This window comes from Papilio machaon, chromosome 8, assembly GCF_912999745.1.
Source record: "Papilio machaon chromosome 8, ilPapMach1.1, whole genome shotgun sequence".
Classification (NCBI taxonomy): domain Eukaryota; kingdom Metazoa; phylum Arthropoda; class Insecta; order Lepidoptera; family Papilionidae; genus Papilio; species Papilio machaon.
In genome coordinates this window covers 2,535,534-2,553,828 of record NC_059993.1, presented here as the reverse complement: position 1 = coordinate 2,553,828, position 18,295 = coordinate 2,535,534, and the positions used below count along the sequence as shown (strand labels likewise).

Sequence of the window (18,295 nt, the reverse complement as noted above, 5' to 3'; positions counted from 1 at the left end):
GGAGGTGGATTTGATGAAGGAGATGCATAGGAAGGTTAAATATTCTCTTTTTGTATGTCTCCTTCGTTGATTGAGGATAGGCAACGCATCTGCAATTGCGAATGTCTATGGGCACCGATCGCTTCGTCATTTCGGCGAATTCATTTTGGCGCTTGCTCGTTTGTCACCTTGTAATATAAAAAAAGCCTTAACGTTATTGATACTCGAATCCAAGGTACTACTGTTCGCATCTTATTTTGTTGTCTAACATCTTTATCTATTTATTTATTTTAAAAGATTATTTATATTGTTTAGACGGTTATCGGAGACTCTCCGTCGTCCTATGAACACGCTGCGTCGTATGCGGGGGCCGGGGGAAGCGCGGCGCGAGGGCGCAGGGCGCGCCCCGCCCAGGCCCGGCCACCGCCGCGCGCGCACACACAAGGGCTACGCGCCGCCCCTCGCCTACGCGCCCAGGGACCTCGGTCAGAAATCATTGCTCTAATTTTCCTTCTAGCATCCATTTTCCATGTTCAAGTTTTCGATTTCTGATGTGTCTTCTCCGGATTGAAATCTAGCGATATCTTCATAATTTATTTAACATTTCAAAAATGATTTAAAATACTTTCGCTCGTATGTTATTGATAGAGATGGGACAACTTCAAACAACAATTATTCTATTCTCTGCAGCATCAGCGCCTCCTGGGCCGAGTGGTCGGAGACACGATCCTTATGCGAATGCGTATCCACAATCCTACGAAATGAGACCACCACAAAAGGTAATATTTGTAACCCAATTATACTTATTTCGTGCAAAATATTTATTTAAGCAAGATAGAAATCTCCAAAATGACCAAGACACTAAGCCGTATTGCTGTTATGTACAAAAAACTTAAATATCAAAGTTGAAAGTTTTATTTCTCTAAATAGGTCTGACAGTACGAGCAATGCCCATCAGGGGTTGTAGATGAGTGTGTGGGCGGGGCCGGGGGCGTTGTGGGCGGGGCGAGCGCGGCTGTGGGCGGGGGCGGGGGCGGGGCTCAGCTGGAGCTGGTAGCGCTGGCACCAGGTGTGCCGCTGCTGCTGGGCTACGTGTACCGAGCACCTGATCACAAGGTGACTGTGGCTTCACAGACCACCATCACTCTGCACTCACCAGATACTCTGCAGGTCACAAGTCCGCAACGCTCACAAACTGAGATTTGAGACTCGGTACATTTGGACGGCGACGAATAATTGTACGTTTGTTTTTAATAATTTAATATGTTGCGTAGTTGTGTCAGTTTGTGTTAGTCTGTGCTAGTCAGTTGAAGTGCATTTAAAAAACCTTCCTATCATTGCTCTTTATCTTTACTAATCGAATGTTGACGGATTAAAAAACAGTTTATATAATACTTTATATGTAAACAGTGACCTAATAAAACAATAATTACAGTCGAACCTAGATAAACTAGAATCTAAGGGACTGTGTAATTTTTTTCGATGATAGAGGTATCTCTCTAACCTGAAGTTCTCGATTATGGAAGTCCTGTGTTAGAACCTGAATGACTCTAGCATTTAGAGGTTTCTCCCTTATCCTGGTTCGACTGTAGGACTGACACAGCTAGCTATTTTATTATAATATATAAATAATTATTTTGTCCGTAGTTACGTATAGTATTTCTTTAAGCTGTTCATTTTAGTATTGATATATGTAAGATATTAAAATATTATCTAAAAATATATTTTTAAGTAAACTATTATATGACGCTTATTACTAAGGAACAATTGCTCTATTTTTTAATTGTAAAAACTTATTTTTCTTTCCATTTTACATTTAATTTCTGTTTCTAGTTTCTTTTCTGACTATTTTATTTAAGTTCGTGATGTTTCAATCTAATATAACTGTGTTATAAGTTTAAAAAAAAAACAAAGATAACTATATTAATGAAAGTATTTCGTCAGTTTAAATTAACTATGTTTTATATCTCAATGCAAAGATACGTTTGTGTTCGTCGCCGGCCATCTTTGTCGTGTTTAGTTAATGCAAGAAATTGTAACTTATATATTTGAAAGTAATTATAAATATTACAAATGGACCTGAAAATATCACAAGTAAATACATAATTGCAATAAGTATTCCTTTAGTTTAATATTCTATAAGTTAATAAGTTGCTCAAGAAAACAGTTAAAAATATACGAGTTCGGTTAATTTGTTGATACTTCGAAATTTTCGCTAAGTATTTCTATGGTTCCGACGTATATAATCATAACTCACAATTTAATCATTTATCTGTGGTAATTTGTTAAAAAAAAAAATCGACTTTTTTTTTTTTTGACTATATTAAATTTAAATTTAATTCCTGTAATTAGTATATATAATTATATATGTAGGAACCATCGATTCATTTAAGATTTAAAAATGTTTCTTCGGTTAAATCAATATCTCGGTGACAGCATAGTCTGTCATGTCACTCCAAAAGCTGTCATGAATGTGGGTACAGACAAATTTACCTGTCATTAATTAGTGCCCATTTTCTTTTTTAGCCGAATTCAAAAAGGAGGTTATCAATTCGACTGTATTTTTTTTTATTATTTGCTGAACTCAATTGTTCTTAACAAAATTAAGTATTTTTTTTTTTTATAAAACCCGAGTTATATAGCATTCTCTTGAACCGGTGACACTAAAGTAATAAAATCACACATTTATGTATATTTTTGTATATAAATGAAGGAGATTATACAAAGGCTTGTAAAAAATATCAATCGAGTATTCAATGTAAGGAAAAGTTCGATTTGAATCTCTGTAAGTGTAATTTTTATATAAAAGTTATTTTTTAATATATTTAATGTAAATTTAAGCGGAGAGTTGTGGTGCCATGAAAACAATTTGATTCTTTATCTTTTCTAACTTAATTACTTTACTTGACTATCATTCCTATAGCATGTTAACTTGAAACTTTTAACTCACTGCCAGGGAGGAATTACCTTTGGGACTTTAGCTATATATTTTTTTTTTTTTGAAGAAAAACGTATTATTTTATCGTATTAATACATATTAGGATAATTCTAATTATAATTGATGAAGGACTCAAATTTCTCCCTTAAATTGGCGGACACTATTAGTCTTCCTATGGCAAAAATTATTATAGAAATTTGTACTCGTTTAATTTAATTTGTAGGTGTAATGTAGAAATTGAACAGTATTGCCAAATGATCAAAATGTTATTAGACTGAGAATTCTGTCTCAATGTCAGAGATGTTTGTATTTTTTGTTTGAGAGGACGCGCATCAAAATTAATTATTTATAAATAACATTTAGATTCTTTGAAGTAACAAAATGTTTCGACCATTTCTATAATAAATTTCTTTATTTCTAACGTGTTATGTATAAATTCCCATATTGTGTCAAAATTGCATTTTTTTTTTCTTGTAATTTTTAGGTTATAATGTCAACTTTTGCGTTATGGCGGCAAATTTACGTCACAACTGTTTTTGATGTGTGTCATCTCTAATTAATTAGCGCGTTGCGCGTCGCGGTGGCTCAAATTATTATTATAAAAAATTTAATTTCGGTGCATACAAAATTGCATATCACATTCTTTTTTACTTTATTATATCCGAAGTAAATACTAATTAAAGAAAACCGTTGTATATTTCAGTTCAATTGATCTCTACTAGATGGTATGTTTATTTTCAAATTTATTATAGTAACCTGTTCGTTCTAACATGAGATTTATTGTTAGCAAAAAAGGTGCTTATTTGTCAATAAATATGTACGTACATAGGAAAAGAAAATAAACTGTTTTTATTTGATATTGTAAAGTATAAGATGTACACGACAATTGTGAACAATTTGTGACAACGACGTTTGTGAACAATTGCTTTTTTTGTCAAAACTTTTCCATTTTAAATTGTTGGTTCTGTCACAAAAATTAAATAAGCGTACGAAAAATCTAAACTACTTAAAAAATGTCGTTTAGTTGACATAAAACTCAGTTTAGAACGAACAGGTCGTGCGTAGAATTACTCCGTCGTGCAAGCCAAAGAGCATGATGTATTTTTTTGATTTTTTCTATACATTAATATTAAGGTACAGTCTTATTAGTATACCAATATTGCCATTTAATTAGTGAATGTCGACGACACACGCAATGTTCAGTAAGTGTATAAAAGTTGTATATTTGTATGTAAGCGCGAGGTGATGTTTCAGACGTAGCGTGACTCGACCAAACGTAACGATGGCTTGTATTTTGTCCATCAAGTAGTACTCAATGGCATTATTTCTCCTAATCGTAAGCTAGACTACATTTATGGATTATTTAATTGACAATGTGAATATTTTTAATTAACAAGATGAATGTTACAACATGTGATTTCAAAATAACAAAAAAATACAATAAATTTTACATGATATGTTGGATTTTATTTTTTCTCAGTTAAAGTAGCGTCTGATCGTAACATAATTATGCTAGTTAGTCACGCTAATAGCGATAATGAAAGATGAAAACGCTTCTTGGAGATTGAAACTTTCTGGCTGTCTGTGTGTGATTAGTATGATTCTAAAACCAGCCATATTTTACCATTTACTTGGATAGATATATGAATGTTATGATCCCTATACAAGTTCTTCACCCAGTAGAATCGAGAGATGTTTCAGGATTTCCTCGAAACCGTAATTTCTTCTAGTGTTCCGAGTGTTATCATGATTATCATAACATTGTTGCCTAAGTATAGTTCATAAAGCTCTCTACTAATGTCCGGTATGACTTCACCGGATTTAACACGATTTAATCTCATATAAGTGCTTCGTGCGTGATAATCTGTTGGGATGTTGAATAAAACTATGTTATATGACGTAATATTTATTTAATATAGATAAAGGTACAATATTTGGGTGACCTATAAATAAAAATATACAAAAAAATTGTAACAAAAACACTTTCCGAGTCCTATAAGACTTCTAGCAAGAATATATAATAAAATAAAAAAACTACGGAAGATTTAATACGGATTTGTTTAGTCATGACGTCAGTTATTAAACTTAACAAATCTTAAATTGCATTAGAAATCGGATAATGTGTAATCTAACTTTCCAATTGTCTACGCTCTAATTAATATGTTATTAATTATCTAATAGCCTTAATAATGTTAATACGTAAATTAATATAAAGTAAATTGTAATACAACGCAATTATACTTAAAAGCCTATAAAATGAAATGCAGATGAAGAATGTTCCAACTCTAAAGTAGGTATAATTTTTGTAGTCTAATACTATAACAATACATATTGACCTCAATTAAATAAATAGCCTTGATAAAAATAAAACACGCAGTGTGAGGAATTTTCAAACAGTCTCATTAAACCTAATGTTCTCTTTCTATGGAATCAAACGTCCAGTTGCTTCTTAATTAATAAACTCATTGTCATCCTACTTCTATTGGAAATAATAATAACGGAAAATTATCGTAATACTAATAATGCCTATATTTTACTTTATTTAAATTGCTAAAACATTGTCTTTCGTTTGTCGACATTAAAATTACGAATGCAAAAGCATTTGTTCTTGTTTATAAACTTCATGATAAGCATTACGTATTAACACATACGGGAAACAGGATTCGAGTAAATCCATTGTAAGGAATGGCGATTCTTGAACAATTAAATCCAACAACAAATAGACAGACTCCCGGTTTCTTATTGCTTCTTTCTCGGTCTCCTGTCCGAGGCGAAGTAAAGACGAGGACGCGAGGGCTAAGAACTCCTTCATTCTGTCTTCTATGTCGCCTTGTCCGCAAATTGTGAAAAGCGCGCCGAAAATATGGTTTATAGCTGGTGCCATGCAATGAATGTTGTTCGCGTGCCCTTCCAATGAAGGTCTGTAGAAGGAACCTTCACTGCGAGCGAGTCTCGGAAGCGAGACCGCAACGAACACCATCAGCAAACAAACTACTAAATGCTCTTCATCTTCTAATTCGGCTTTGTGCTGCCTCAGCGCTGACGCCAGAGTAGGGTCCACCTTACAGGGCAGACCAGCCGCAGAACACATCTCGGATATAACTCTCGGGTCACCGCTCGGCAACTGCTGCTGGAAATCTTTAATTGAGCTTATTAAGAATGGTATTCGCCGCTCTAGAACGTCGAGTAATGATTCTTGTGCAATTTGACGGAAGCTCAAAATAACACCAATAATCGTCATCCTTTGTAATACATTGTCCACATGTTGCAGCCTTTTAAATTGTTCCCTCATTATGTCGGGTTTATCAAAGTTTGTTCTAAGCATTTGGAGAACTTCTTTGTTTTGTACGACCAATTTCTTTAACTCTTGAACTTGACTTGCAATGTGCCACATTAGTGTTTCACTCAATAACTTCATGCCGTAAGGCCCAATAAGTTCAGCTAAAGATCTTAGCTCATTAATATCGGAATACTCTTCAGCATTGAAAGGTATGGCACCTTCAGCTGATAGGCTGACGAATGCTTTCTGATTCATTGAGAAACAAATGCTTCCAGCACTCACTCTTCTGAGTAATATTTCAGAGTACCACTGAGTGTACAATGATGCTATAGTCTTTTCTCCATGGCTGTCCATATTCTGAGTTTGTTGTAAAAGGCAATTATTAAAAACTCTCGTGATATCGATGTGCACGTAATTTTCAACAGTTTGTAGCACATTCATGTATGCCCGTACACTCACTAGCAACTCTGAAGGTTTAGCTATTTCACTTGTATCTTGATTGAACATTACCATTCCTACTAAAGCCTTAGAGAATCTGGTCTCCAAATGTTGATGTAAATATTCTCGCGGTGCAAAAGTGTACTCCCAAACATTCACTTTTGAACAATAATTTATGGCAAAGCAAAGCTCAGTCAAAGCCATGTGCAATTTGTCCATTGTGGTTAGTTCTTCTCTAGTCTTCCTGTAACTTTCTGCACCCGGTTTCACTATTTCAATAGGATTCTTTTTATTCTTATCTTTTTTCTTCCTATTTGCCAACTGGGCAATAGTTTGTGCGCAATGTTTTGGAAGCAACTTATCACTCATTGTGCATTGTTCATCACAGATTGTTGTAATTATGTTCTTTGCTTCTTTTGCCATTTCATCTAAGAAAATGTTGACTACAGATAGACTTCTTTCTCTGATGTGATGTCTTTCTTCGGGGCATAATTCATGAGTGCAGTTTTGAAAGTGACTGCAGATTAGTGGGAAAGCGATAATGTATCGATTTTGAGCCGGAAACTCTAAACACATATGAAATTGACTTTCAAATATCTTACTGTAAAAACAAAACAGAGACAAATCTGAAGTCTCAACCATAATTTCGTCTAAATTGTCAACCATTTTAGTATGGAAAACCATTTTGTCAATAAATTGTGCTAATTCTCTTTGATCCACAAGATTAAGTGGAGTTTTAGCAACAGAAGTGTATGCTTGTAATCTAAACCAATCAAGACGGAATGCACGGAAATCAAAGAGCTCATTGTCCTCAACTTGCTTCACACTCAAAGATGCTGCAGTATTGCAGAGGGAAGAAAGAATAACACTCTCATCTTCTGGACAAACTTGCAAATTTTGCATCATTAGATTGAGAGCCACAGCATCAAAACCTGATAGATACTGTACATAATACCTTTGCATGACCTGACTGTACTTGCGCACCAGTGCTCTTAACTCCTCCATATGGAAGAGGAGCTCTGGAAGCTGACGGTCCACCAAATCTTCTGTAGCTTTACCCTTGACTTTTTGCGGAGGATTATCGTTGTGGCGCAATAGCCAAAATACTTCATCTCTTGCATAACAAAGGCCAATAAAAATAAGCAAAGCTTTAGGGCCGAGAAGACCAGGTTGGTCAGTCAAGATAAGACCCAATTCTTTCAATGCAGTTCTTAGAAACTTTCGCCTCTCTCTATGTTTATAACCTGCTCTTTGTACAGCATGGTGATAACAATCTTTTACCTCAGAAATTCTCTTACCATATCCTTTTATACCATCAAAAAAGTTCTGGATGTAGGAATGGATGTAAATTACCTCATCTCTAAAGAGTGCCAAAACCCAACCAGACTCTAAAGCACTCACCCACATTTTGTTGGCATGATCCTGTTGCAGCATGTGATGACAGATTGCAAAGCCAAATATGACCCATCTCTCCAAGGATTCTAATGAAAGATATTCACATGACATTGTGTTTGTTTCAGATGGCTTCAGAAGTAAAGTTGGATTGCTTACAAGGCTCAATTTCTGCTCAGATCGCCAATGTTCAGCTGTTAAATTTCTAGCTGGATACACATGCCATAGAGAATTCAAAGCATTCAACAATACTTTTTGATGTGGCACGAATTCCTCTGACAGTTTTTTCAATGGTACATCATAGTCCACAATTAATTGACCAAGACGTGGAAAGCTTTGATCAATTTGGTTATGAACCATTTCATGAGCAGCATTAAAAAGACCCAATACAGCTTTCCTATCTTCAACTCTTGACAGTAACACCATCAGTGATATGTAAGTTGTTACCAAATCTAGATAGTTCTTTGTTAATTCAAAATTTAGGGTTAAATCTAATGTAACTTGGCAAGCATCCATTATATTCAAAAGCTCACATACATTGTCTTTAAAATCAAGTAGATCAACAAATGTGTAGTAATACAAAGAAAGAGATTTAATAATTTCATTCCTTATGTTAGATATAGCTTGTAATCCTTTCACATCTATGTTGGGAAATCTTCTTACAATATGTTTAATTGAAGACTCCAATGTCTTATCAGAAAGAAAAGCTGGTTTTGATTTAGCATCTCCACATGCCTTTTTAATATTATAAATTCTTGTTAACATTCCAATACCGCGATCATTTAGGATAATGAGTTTTTCAGCCAGCTTTTGCTGGCTGATGTTCAGAGATCTGGACATAGTGGACATTCTGTAACAAATAATTAATTATATTAATTGCCTGGATAAAGTGAGTAAATAAATCTCGAGTATTTATGTTAATAGAGGTCCTTGATAAGCGCTTTTCGCTATTGGACAAACGGATATAAGGTACGAGTAGTTCACGACGATCTATTTCCGACGCCGATCAATATGAATCATTGTGAAGTTTAGTAAGAGTACTTTACTACTGAATGTTCAGTTTAACTGTGTTATGCTACTATTGAAACCAAATCATAAGAAATTATAAAGTAATATGAACAATGTTTCCGCTGTTCTATTTGACTCATACCTGTTCGGAAACGGTTTAAACTGTAAATCTCACTAGGGAAACATGATATAGAACTTTTTACAGCCACCTATTTAAACCCACTAATTAAACTTGCTTATAAAATACACGACACTACTAAATCAGGAAAAGGGAGTGCCTTATTTATCGAACGCGTACAAGCAATTCTTTTCGTTTATTGGTATTTGACATTGGCATTTAGCGTATTCGGATTTGACATTTATAGTCACACTCGTACCAACCACAAGCACCGACCATTACTATTTCCGTAAATTCTGTGATTTAAGTTTTAGGGATCCTTGTTTTAAATAGGACTATAATACATATATCTTAATGTGTAAGCTAATTTATAAATAAAACAAAGAATATTTTGGAGATATTAATTGCAATTTTTCAGTTCTTAAAGATACCATGCTATCTTTGTACTTTTTACTTTTTACTCTTTGTCTTCGGCATTCGGACACAATTCCAAAAAAACTCAATTTTATGTCAATTTCTTGGTTAAAGTTATAATATAAAGTTATTGATTAAATGTAAGCTTATAATAAAACTTCCTTTATATTAAGTGTATCTTTAAATAAACTTTGATTTTGTATCCAAATAGACTCAGTAAAAACATATCAAGATGCCGCGGATTATGATAAAAGGCGGTGTTTGGCGTAACACAGAGGTTTGTCATCTAAATTTCTATTCTTTTCTGAACAAATTTGAATTTTCCCATTTAAGATGAGTTCCTGAGGTGTTCTTATTCTCAAACTTTGTCTCTAGGATGAAATTCTCAAGGCGGCTGTTATGAAATATGGAAAAAATCAATGGTCTCGAATAGCTTCCTTGTTGCATAGAAAATCGGCCAAACAATGCAAAGCTCGGTGGTACGAATGGTTGGATCCAAGTATAAAAAAGACAGAATGGTCAAGGGAAGAAGACGAGAAGCTCCTGCATTTGGCAAAGTTGATGCCAACTCAGTGGAGGACAATAGCACCAATTATTGGACGTACAGCTGCACAATGTTTAGAGAGATACGAATACTTACTGTAAGTGTTCTTACTCATATAAACATCAAATATTATAATTATAATTTACAATCAAAAAAACTAATTTACCTACTACCATGGTTTAACATCTTAGGCATATTTACAATTCTTATTACTGATAAATTGAATTACTAACATAAGTTTTGCCTATACAATTGTTTTAAGCATTGTTCTAGACACATCTATTTCTACCTGGATATATAAAAAACCTATATATATATATATGAAAATATCTTATGTATATTATGTTTGATTATCATGTTTATTTAATTTTTAGAGACCAAGCTCAGAAGAAAGAGGAGGGAGAGGACATGGGGGATGACCCAAGAAAGTTAAAGCCCGGAGAAATTGATCCTAATCCTGAAACTAAACCAGCCAGACCTGATCCCAAGGATATGGATGAAGATGGTTAATTTTAAATTCTATAAATATATAGTGTTATATGTAAAGTGCATGTTTACTGTTTATATCAACATGATTTGATCTAAATTGTATCCTTAACATGCCTATGTTAATTTTATAAGAACTAGATCTGTTTCCTTTGAAAACAATAACGAGGACATATTTTGAGTTATAGTCAATATTAGTCAATCTTTGAAAAAAAAATTATTATGCAGATCTAAATTTATCCCATTTAATATTTTTTTAAACTAAACTGACCATTCACTATAATGTTTTAGAACTTGAAATGCTGTCAGAGGCTCGTGCGCGTTTGGCTAACACACAGGGTAAGAAGGCCAAAAGGAAGGCTAGAGAGAAGCAGTTAGAAGAAGCAAGAAGACTTGCCGCATTGCAGAAGAGAAGAGAGCTTAGTGCTGCTGGTATCTCTGTGCCTTTGAGGTATGATGTCATAAGCTATTCACATTTGTATAACTGTGAAACTCTGTCCGCATGCAACTGCTATCTATTTCTATGGAAGTAATAGTAAGCGCCAATAGAAATCAAAAAGAAAATACATTGTATACAGAACATAGTCATGCTTGTGGAAAATAGTCTAATTTGGTATATAATGTTACAGTGATTTTCAATCATTATCAACATCTAGTACTTATCTCATGTACATAGGGTGGGCTAAACAGGTTTTAATCCTACAAACAATATATTTTAATGCAAATGCCTCATTTGTTCTAATCCTTCATCATCTTCGGCTCACTATATGTCCCCACTGAGGGGCACGAGAGCCTTACCCAAGATAGGAGTGACTAGACCATACCCAACCGTTCTGGCCCAATGCGGGTTTATTGACTTCACACATATCTCTGAATTTCTTATCAGATATGTGCATTACGGATAAATCAAAATATGTAAATGGAGAATCGAAAAACATGGTAGGATTCAAACCCAGGTCCTGCGGATTACTGGTCAAGTTCTTAACTCCTGAGCCACTGACGCTTTTAATTAATGCAACACTTAATAATTCTATTCCTTATGTAATTTGAATTAATATAATTTATAGACGTAAGAAGAAACGTGGAGTGGATTACAATTCAGAGATACCATTTGAGAAGAAGCCCGCTGCTGGTTTTTACGACACGTCTACTGAGGAGGTGGACCCCATGGCACCGGACTTCTCGCGGCTACGGCAACAGCATCTAGACGGAGAGTTACATTCAGAGAAGGAAGAGGTAATATCTTTATTATGTTCATATAATAATATATTTTTTTATTTACTTTCACATTTCAGCTTTAATTAATAATTAGTATTTATTTTACTATAATTTGGCTCTTAATATTGTTTTTTTCTTGTACAGAAAGAGCGTCGTAAAGACAAGCAGAAGTTGAAGCAGCGCAAAGAGAACGATGTACCGCAAGCCATGTTGCAGGGAGACCAGCCCGCACGCAAGCGCAGCAAGCTGGTACTGCCCGAGCCACAGGTCTCCGACCAGGTAACGACCACAGTAACACACCTAGGTGCTATTCCCGTTGGGCCGATCGAATTAGTGGGAAAAAATCCTCAACTGCCAATATGTTGGGATGTAACTAGTAATCTTTTACAGCTAAACTTGTAGACATGCAACTTTTATGTTTTATATTCGATACTTAGGGGTCATTTTCGACAGCCTTTAATTAATTAACATCATTGTAACCTTTAAATTTGACTCGACTTGCTGATCTGAAAAATGTAACTGACTTAAAATACATGATAACCAAAAGAGGATCAATTTTTAGGATGACAAAGTATGTTAAATATACAATATGTATGTAGAGTGAGTAGATAATTGGCATTTGAAATACATCAACAGACATAAACTAGTAAAGTTACCGGTATTATGCTACTTTTATTCATCCTTTAATCCAGTGTTTCCCAAAGTGGGCGATAACGCCCCCTTGGGGGCGTTTGAAACCTAGGAGGGGGCGATAAGGGGTCCAAAAAAATGGGGGGCATTGAAATTAATTAAAGTAATGAAATTGTGGTTTTTAAGTTTTAGGGCTGAATAAAAATTAGGGGGCTCTGAAATATAATTGATTTTCAAAGGGGGCGTTGAAAGAAATAAGTTTGACAATCACTGCTTTAATCTTTGAGTGAGAAAAAAATAGAAAAAAAAAGAGGAGATTGGGACGGTAAGTTTTTTATTTCAAAGCCACGGCCACATTGATCAATTAATAATGTATTGCAGGAGTTGCAGCAGGTGGTGAAGCTGGGTCGGGCTTCGGAGGCGGCGCGTGAGTCCGCGGGGGCTGCGGGCGCTCCCACAGACGCGCTGCTCGCTGCCTACGCCCTCACACCCGCGCCAGCCACAGCACTACGCACACCCGCCAACCAGGACCGGTATTTATGTCTATTTTTATCTTTGTTTACTACAATTGTAACTTGTATATTATATACATACCACAAATCTTACTTCTTACTAATATTATAAATGCGAAAATTTGGATGGATGGATGTTTGTTAGAAAGTAACTGTGTAACGGCTCTGTGTGGAAGGATGCATTTTTTTTTTAATTCCGCGCTGACGGAGTCGCGGTCAAAAGCTAGTATGTAAATAAAATATATATCGATATGAAATAAGCACAACATCTAAAAAACTGAAAAAACGGAAAAATGTGTTAGTCATAGCTTCATATATATTATTTAGTATATCTTATGAATATATTGTATGTTACATAGCATCCTTATGGAGGCCCAGAATGTGATGGCGCTGACACACGTTGACACACCTCTGAAGGGCGGACTGAACACGCCACTGCACGCTCCAGACTTCTCCGGTGCGTTGCCGCAGCCACACGCGCAGGCCACGCCCAACACGCTACTTGTCACGCCCTTCAGGTACGTACACGCCCCTAATATACACGTACACAAATACAAAGATTTTCACAAAAGGCGGTCTTATTGCTAAGTAACGATCTCTGCCAGACAACCTTTGGATAGAAATTATGCTAAGTAAACGAACTCATGAACAGTGAGAATAAATAAAAATAAAAACGATAGAAATATTAATAAAAATAGAAAAAAATAATACAATATTTCAGCAATTCTAATATATATATAAAATCTTCATAAGAATGTTGATTATTTTATAGCTGCAGAGCTGCAGATAGTGATCTTTGACATGTTTTTTAAACAATTTGTAAATGGTAAAACGATTGAAATGTTTTCAGATCGTCCCGCAGTGAAGTGTCAACTCCGGGCAGCTTTAACACGCCCGGTCAAGGACAGACAGGACAACCTGGAATAACTGTTAGTAATTTTACGAAAGATTAATTAGGCTTTATTTTTTTAATCGCAGGCTTGGGTTTAAAATTAATGTTAAAATGTTTTCAGACTCCAGCGCTGAGAGATAAGTTGAGTATAAATCCTGAAGATCGTATCGGTACCGGAGATACACCGCAAATGGCGAATCAAATACAAAAACAGGTAAATGAAAACTTGTATAAGTTATTTTGTTTTGGTAAATAAAAAAAAATTTAAATTATCTAAATTTTACTATAATTAATTTTGGAAACTTAAAAAAAATAGACGCAACTCTTTTAAAACTCGATTCTTCTCTCGAGTGATAGTAAAATATAGTATATATTACAGTTGAAGGCGTCAGTGCGAAGTGCGCTGCAGTCTCTGCCGGCGCCGCGCAATGACTACGAGATCGTGGTGCCGGAGGATGCAGCCGAGCCCCAACAGGCTCACCCGGAGCACCCAGCACTCGCACTAGAGGACCAGGCCGACGCAGACGCCAGGGTACTTAAGGAACAGGAGGAGAAACGTAAGAACACATCATAATAATATAATATGATTAAGCAGGATAATATGTATTAAGCAGAAACAAACAATGTAGCGCAGGGATGATATTAATAAAAAAAAAAAAGATAACTAAAACCTGTGCAGAAAAGAGTACGGACCAAGCGTCTGTAGATGTGATTTTATAAAAAAAAAAACATTGTATATTGTATAAGTTTATTGAACAACTAAACAAAGTGTTTTTTTGTCCATTATTATCTTATCTATATATATAAAAGAAAGTGGTGTTAGTTACAATATTTATAACTCAAGAACGGTCGAACTGATTTAGCTGAAAATTGATGGGCAGGTAGCTTAGAACTAGGAGACGGACATAGGAACTTTTTTATCTTGTGTGCATTTTTTTTTATTCCTTGCGGACGAAGTCGCGGGTAAAAGCTAGTGTGAGTATATTGTGCGGTGTGCTGCAGGTGCTGCGGCGCTGGCGTTGCGGTCTGCGGCGGTGCAGCGCGGCTGTGTGCGGCCAGGGGAGGTGAACGCGGCAGTGCTGCGCGGTGCTGCTGCAGGCGGTGGCCAGCTCAGCGCTCTCCAGCATGCCGAGGAGCTCCTCAAGGCGGAGATGCTCACCATGCTGCACTATGATGCCCTACACGACCCTCCACCAAGTATACCAGAAATCAATCATCAGCTTTTGTCTGCCCACTACTGGACATAAGCCGTCCCCAATCCCTTCCACAGTATACGGTCCTCCGGATACCAATGGAAATGCTTCATTATGGACTTATTACTCCACACATCTCTTACATAGCCATATAACATTAGTCACCCTTATTGTAATTTAGTTCCCACAATTTTCACAAAATAATTAAAAAAAAAAAAACAAATAATGGCCGCTATGTGCGAAATTTGACATTCGTCCGTTTACTTAATTTAAACGGTTACCGAAAGGAGGTAGAGGAGACATTGGACGAAAACTTTGGTGACGTCATAAGTAGTAAATATATTTTCAGATGTAGACAAGAAGCGCGTGGTGCAGGCGCAGGCGTCACATCTGGCGTACCTGGAGCAGCATCCGTATGAAGAGTTCAGCGCGGGGGAGCTGGATGAGGCGCGCGAGCTGCTGCGCCAGGAGATGGAGGTGGTGCGCCAGGGTATGGGACACGGAGACCTTAGCATTGACGCCTACACACAAGTCTGGGAGGAGTGTCTCGCGCAGGTAAATACCATTAGCTATTTTTTTTACTTTGTAGATCCGAAAAAAGACATGCCACAGTTGCAATGGCCAGGGATAAAAATCTAATTTATTAATGGGAGTTATTTGATTATTATTATTTAAAATTTTTATTATAAAAAGATTATTTGTGAAACAGAAGTGATTATTCAATAAATGATTTTTTTAGAACAGTGACAAATTAAAAAATATTTAATTTATATTAAAATTCTCTTCTTAACATACGTAATTTTTCAGGTACTCTTCCTACCAGGTCAGAACAGATACACCCGTGCCAATCTAGCCAGCAAGAAAGACAGACTGGAATCAGCTGAGAAAAGACTGGAACAGAATAGAAATCACATGGCAAAGGAGGCTAAGAAATGTTCCAAAATGGAGAAAAAGTTACGAGTATTGACAGGTAACATTTACATTCAAATTTATTTATAACATATTTTTACAAAAATAGTACAATTTTCACAAAAATAATACAATTTTCACAAAAATAATACAATTTTCACAAAAATATATACAGAAACATATAGATTTAACATAAGTCAACTACACAAAAATTCCTCTATACTATAAACACCACTTCCAAGCAATAAATTATACAATCCCCGTTTAAATTATCTGGCATTCAACATCTTCAGGTCATTTGGTACCTTGTTATAAATTTGTATACACATAAACAAACAGCTAATATTATACAGTCAAAAACTGTTATAACGACATCGAAGGGACTACTCATATTGAGTCGTAAAAACCGATAGTTGTAACAACAGGTGACAGGTATTAATAGGAAAGATATGTAATAACATTCAGCCAGGACCTTTGATTTTGGTCAATTTAACCGGTATGGTGTTCTAAACGATGTCGCTATAAACGGTTTTGACTGTATTTAGTAAGTCTCGGATTATCTTGTCTATTTTTTTTTGTATTTTATTGTATTTCTATAAAATATATATGTATATATATATATATATTTATATTGTTTTTCGGAATATTAGGTTTATTGTTTGTACAAAACCATATCTATAAGTTTTGTACAATCTCTTCGTAAAAAAAAAAAGAAAACTATATTATCTTTTTTACCCGTTTACATTGTTTTAATACATTTTGTCAGTGAATAAGTTTAGAAATATAATATTCGCAGGTGGGTATCAGAGCCGTGCTGCGTCACTCATCAAGCAGTTTGGAGAACTCCAGGAACAGATAGAGCAGGCCAACCTTGAGCTCTCCACATTCCGCTTCCTCGCTGAACAGGAAAAAGCTGCCATACCGAGACGGATAGAGGTAACTACTTTTTACTTATCATCATCAACCTACCCTTATCCCTATGGGGGGTCGGCATAGTATGTACTCCTCCATACATCTCTATCAGCCGTCATATCTGAATTCACCCCCTTCTTACGCATATACTCTTTCACACAATCCATCCATACGTTCTTTGGTCTTCCTCTACCTTTATAGTAGTGATGCAACAGAAGTGTCTTAGCGGAACCAGAAACGGAAACAGATGGCAAATGTAAATTTTAGCAGAAACGGAAACTGAAACGACAGCAGAAACAGAAGTGTAAATAACGTGAAAAAAACATATTTACTAATATATTTCTTTATTAAGTATCAAATACACCAAATCTAGATTAGAAATATATTTAATTATTAAGCGTCGGTGGCTCGTGGCCCTTGACCTGCAATCTGCAGGTCTTGGGTTCGAATCCCGCCATGTACCAATGTGTTTTTCGATTTACATATGTACCTTTATCCGACTTTCTTACGGTGAAGGAAAACATCGTGATGCTGCACATATCTGAGAAGAAATTCAATGATATGTGTGAAGTCAACCCGCACTTGGCCAGCGTGGTTGACTATGGCCTAGTCACCCCTAACTTAGGGTAGGCTCCGAGGCTCCGAGTTGATTAAAAACTTTATGCACTTTCTACAATAAACTTAACCGTGTCAAATATCATGTGGACTCAATTATATGAAATTGTAATAATATACACTTGATTTACTTAAATACCTATTATTATAATAATCTTTTATCTTAATTACAGTCACTAACAGAAGACGTGAACAGACAAACGGACCGCGAGAAACAACTGCAGAAGAGATACGCTGAACTTCAGACAGAACTAGAAGACATTCACAAAGGCAAACAAATAAAAGAGACTGAACCTAAGCCCATTGAAGAATAACATAAAATTATTTCTAATAATATTGTATCTCTGCCTACCCCTCATGGTTACAGACTCGAGTGTTATCGTGGATTTTCACTGGAGAATAATCTGCATAAAAACATTGTTTTTTTCATAAACATTGAGATTGATGACTATGTTTTGGTGCAGATGTCTCGCCAGTGGAAATCCACGGTTATCTTTTTTGTATAGAAGTTATTTAACATAATAATGATTATTGAATAAGCGATTTACGACGATTATATTGTATTTTATATAGCTTACTGATAATTTTTTACTAAGTTTTAGATTATTTGCAGTACACAAAATTAGATTAAAATAATAATTACAAATTCCTTGTTTTCTTATTTACTCAAAACCTTTACCCTTGACTCTATCCTAAGTTGGCTGACTTTAGCCTTATTAGGTTCAATTTAGCCTAGCTAGGTTAATTTTAGCATAATTATGTTGAATTTAGTCTATGTTGACTTTAGCCTAATTATGTTGAATTTAGTCTAACTAGG

General features: G+C 35.5%; 3 protein-coding genes across 3 annotated transcripts in view; 2 read left to right on the top strand and 1 right to left on the bottom strand.

Moving 5' to 3' along the window:
• The window catches only part of LOC106720588 (disintegrin and metalloproteinase domain-containing protein 10), a 70,225-nt gene extending 68,602 nt beyond the window's left edge, over window positions 1–1,623 (top strand). The window contains exons 15-17 of the mRNA XM_045679122.1: window positions 295–464; window positions 670–758; window positions 910–1,623. Coding sequence (XP_045535078.1) covers window positions 295–464; window positions 670–758; window positions 910–915 — 265 coding nt within the window. The 3' untranslated portion in view covers window positions 916–1,623. The remainder of the gene's footprint in view (window positions 1–294; window positions 465–669; window positions 759–909) is intronic.
• Window positions 1,624–5,170: 3,547 nt separating this feature from the next.
• LOC106720766 (membrane-associated protein Hem) lies at window positions 5,171–9,371 on the bottom strand. Its single transcript, XM_014515544.2, has 2 exons — window positions 9,178–9,371; window positions 5,171–8,877 (listed from the first exon to the last, which is right to left on the bottom strand). Exon 2 carries the CDS (start codon window positions 8,874–8,876, stop codon window positions 5,502–5,504), a length of 3,375 nt encoding a protein of 1,124 aa, XP_014371030.2. The 5' UTR covers window position 8,877; window positions 9,178–9,371; the 3' UTR covers window positions 5,171–5,501.
• Window positions 9,372–9,719: 348 nt separating this feature from the next.
• Window positions 9,720–18,091, top strand: LOC106720590 (cell division cycle 5-like protein). Its single transcript, XM_045678866.1, has 16 exons — window positions 9,720–9,844; window positions 9,943–10,208; window positions 10,486–10,616; window positions 10,889–11,048; window positions 11,665–11,833; window positions 11,960–12,094; window positions 12,827–12,978; window positions 13,317–13,475; window positions 13,808–13,886; window positions 13,971–14,063; window positions 14,229–14,406; window positions 14,852–15,046; window positions 15,392–15,597; window positions 15,850–16,012; window positions 16,748–16,887; window positions 17,652–18,091. The coding sequence occupies exons 1-16, from the start codon at window positions 9,800–9,802 to the stop codon at window positions 17,790–17,792; spliced, it is 2,412 nt and encodes an 803-aa protein (XP_045534822.1). The 5' UTR covers window positions 9,720–9,799; the 3' UTR covers window positions 17,793–18,091.
• Window positions 18,092–18,295: the final 204 nt, after the last annotated feature.

Coding starts and splice junctions, on each gene's coding strand:
- LOC106720590 (XM_045678866.1), top strand. CDS start 9,800: ATGCCGCGGATTATGATAAAAGGCGGTGTTTGGCGTAACACAGAG. Junction 11,834..11,959: donor TACATTCAGAGAAGGAAGAG/GTAATATCTTTA, acceptor TTTCTTGTACAG/AAAGAGCGTCGTAAAGACAA. Junction 12,979..13,316: donor ACACCCGCCAACCAGGACCG/GTATTTATGTCT, acceptor TATGTTACATAG/CATCCTTATGGAGGCCCAGA.
- LOC106720766 (XM_014515544.2), bottom strand. CDS start 8,876: ATGTCCACTATGTCCAGATCTCTGAACATCAGCCAGCAAAAGCTGGCT.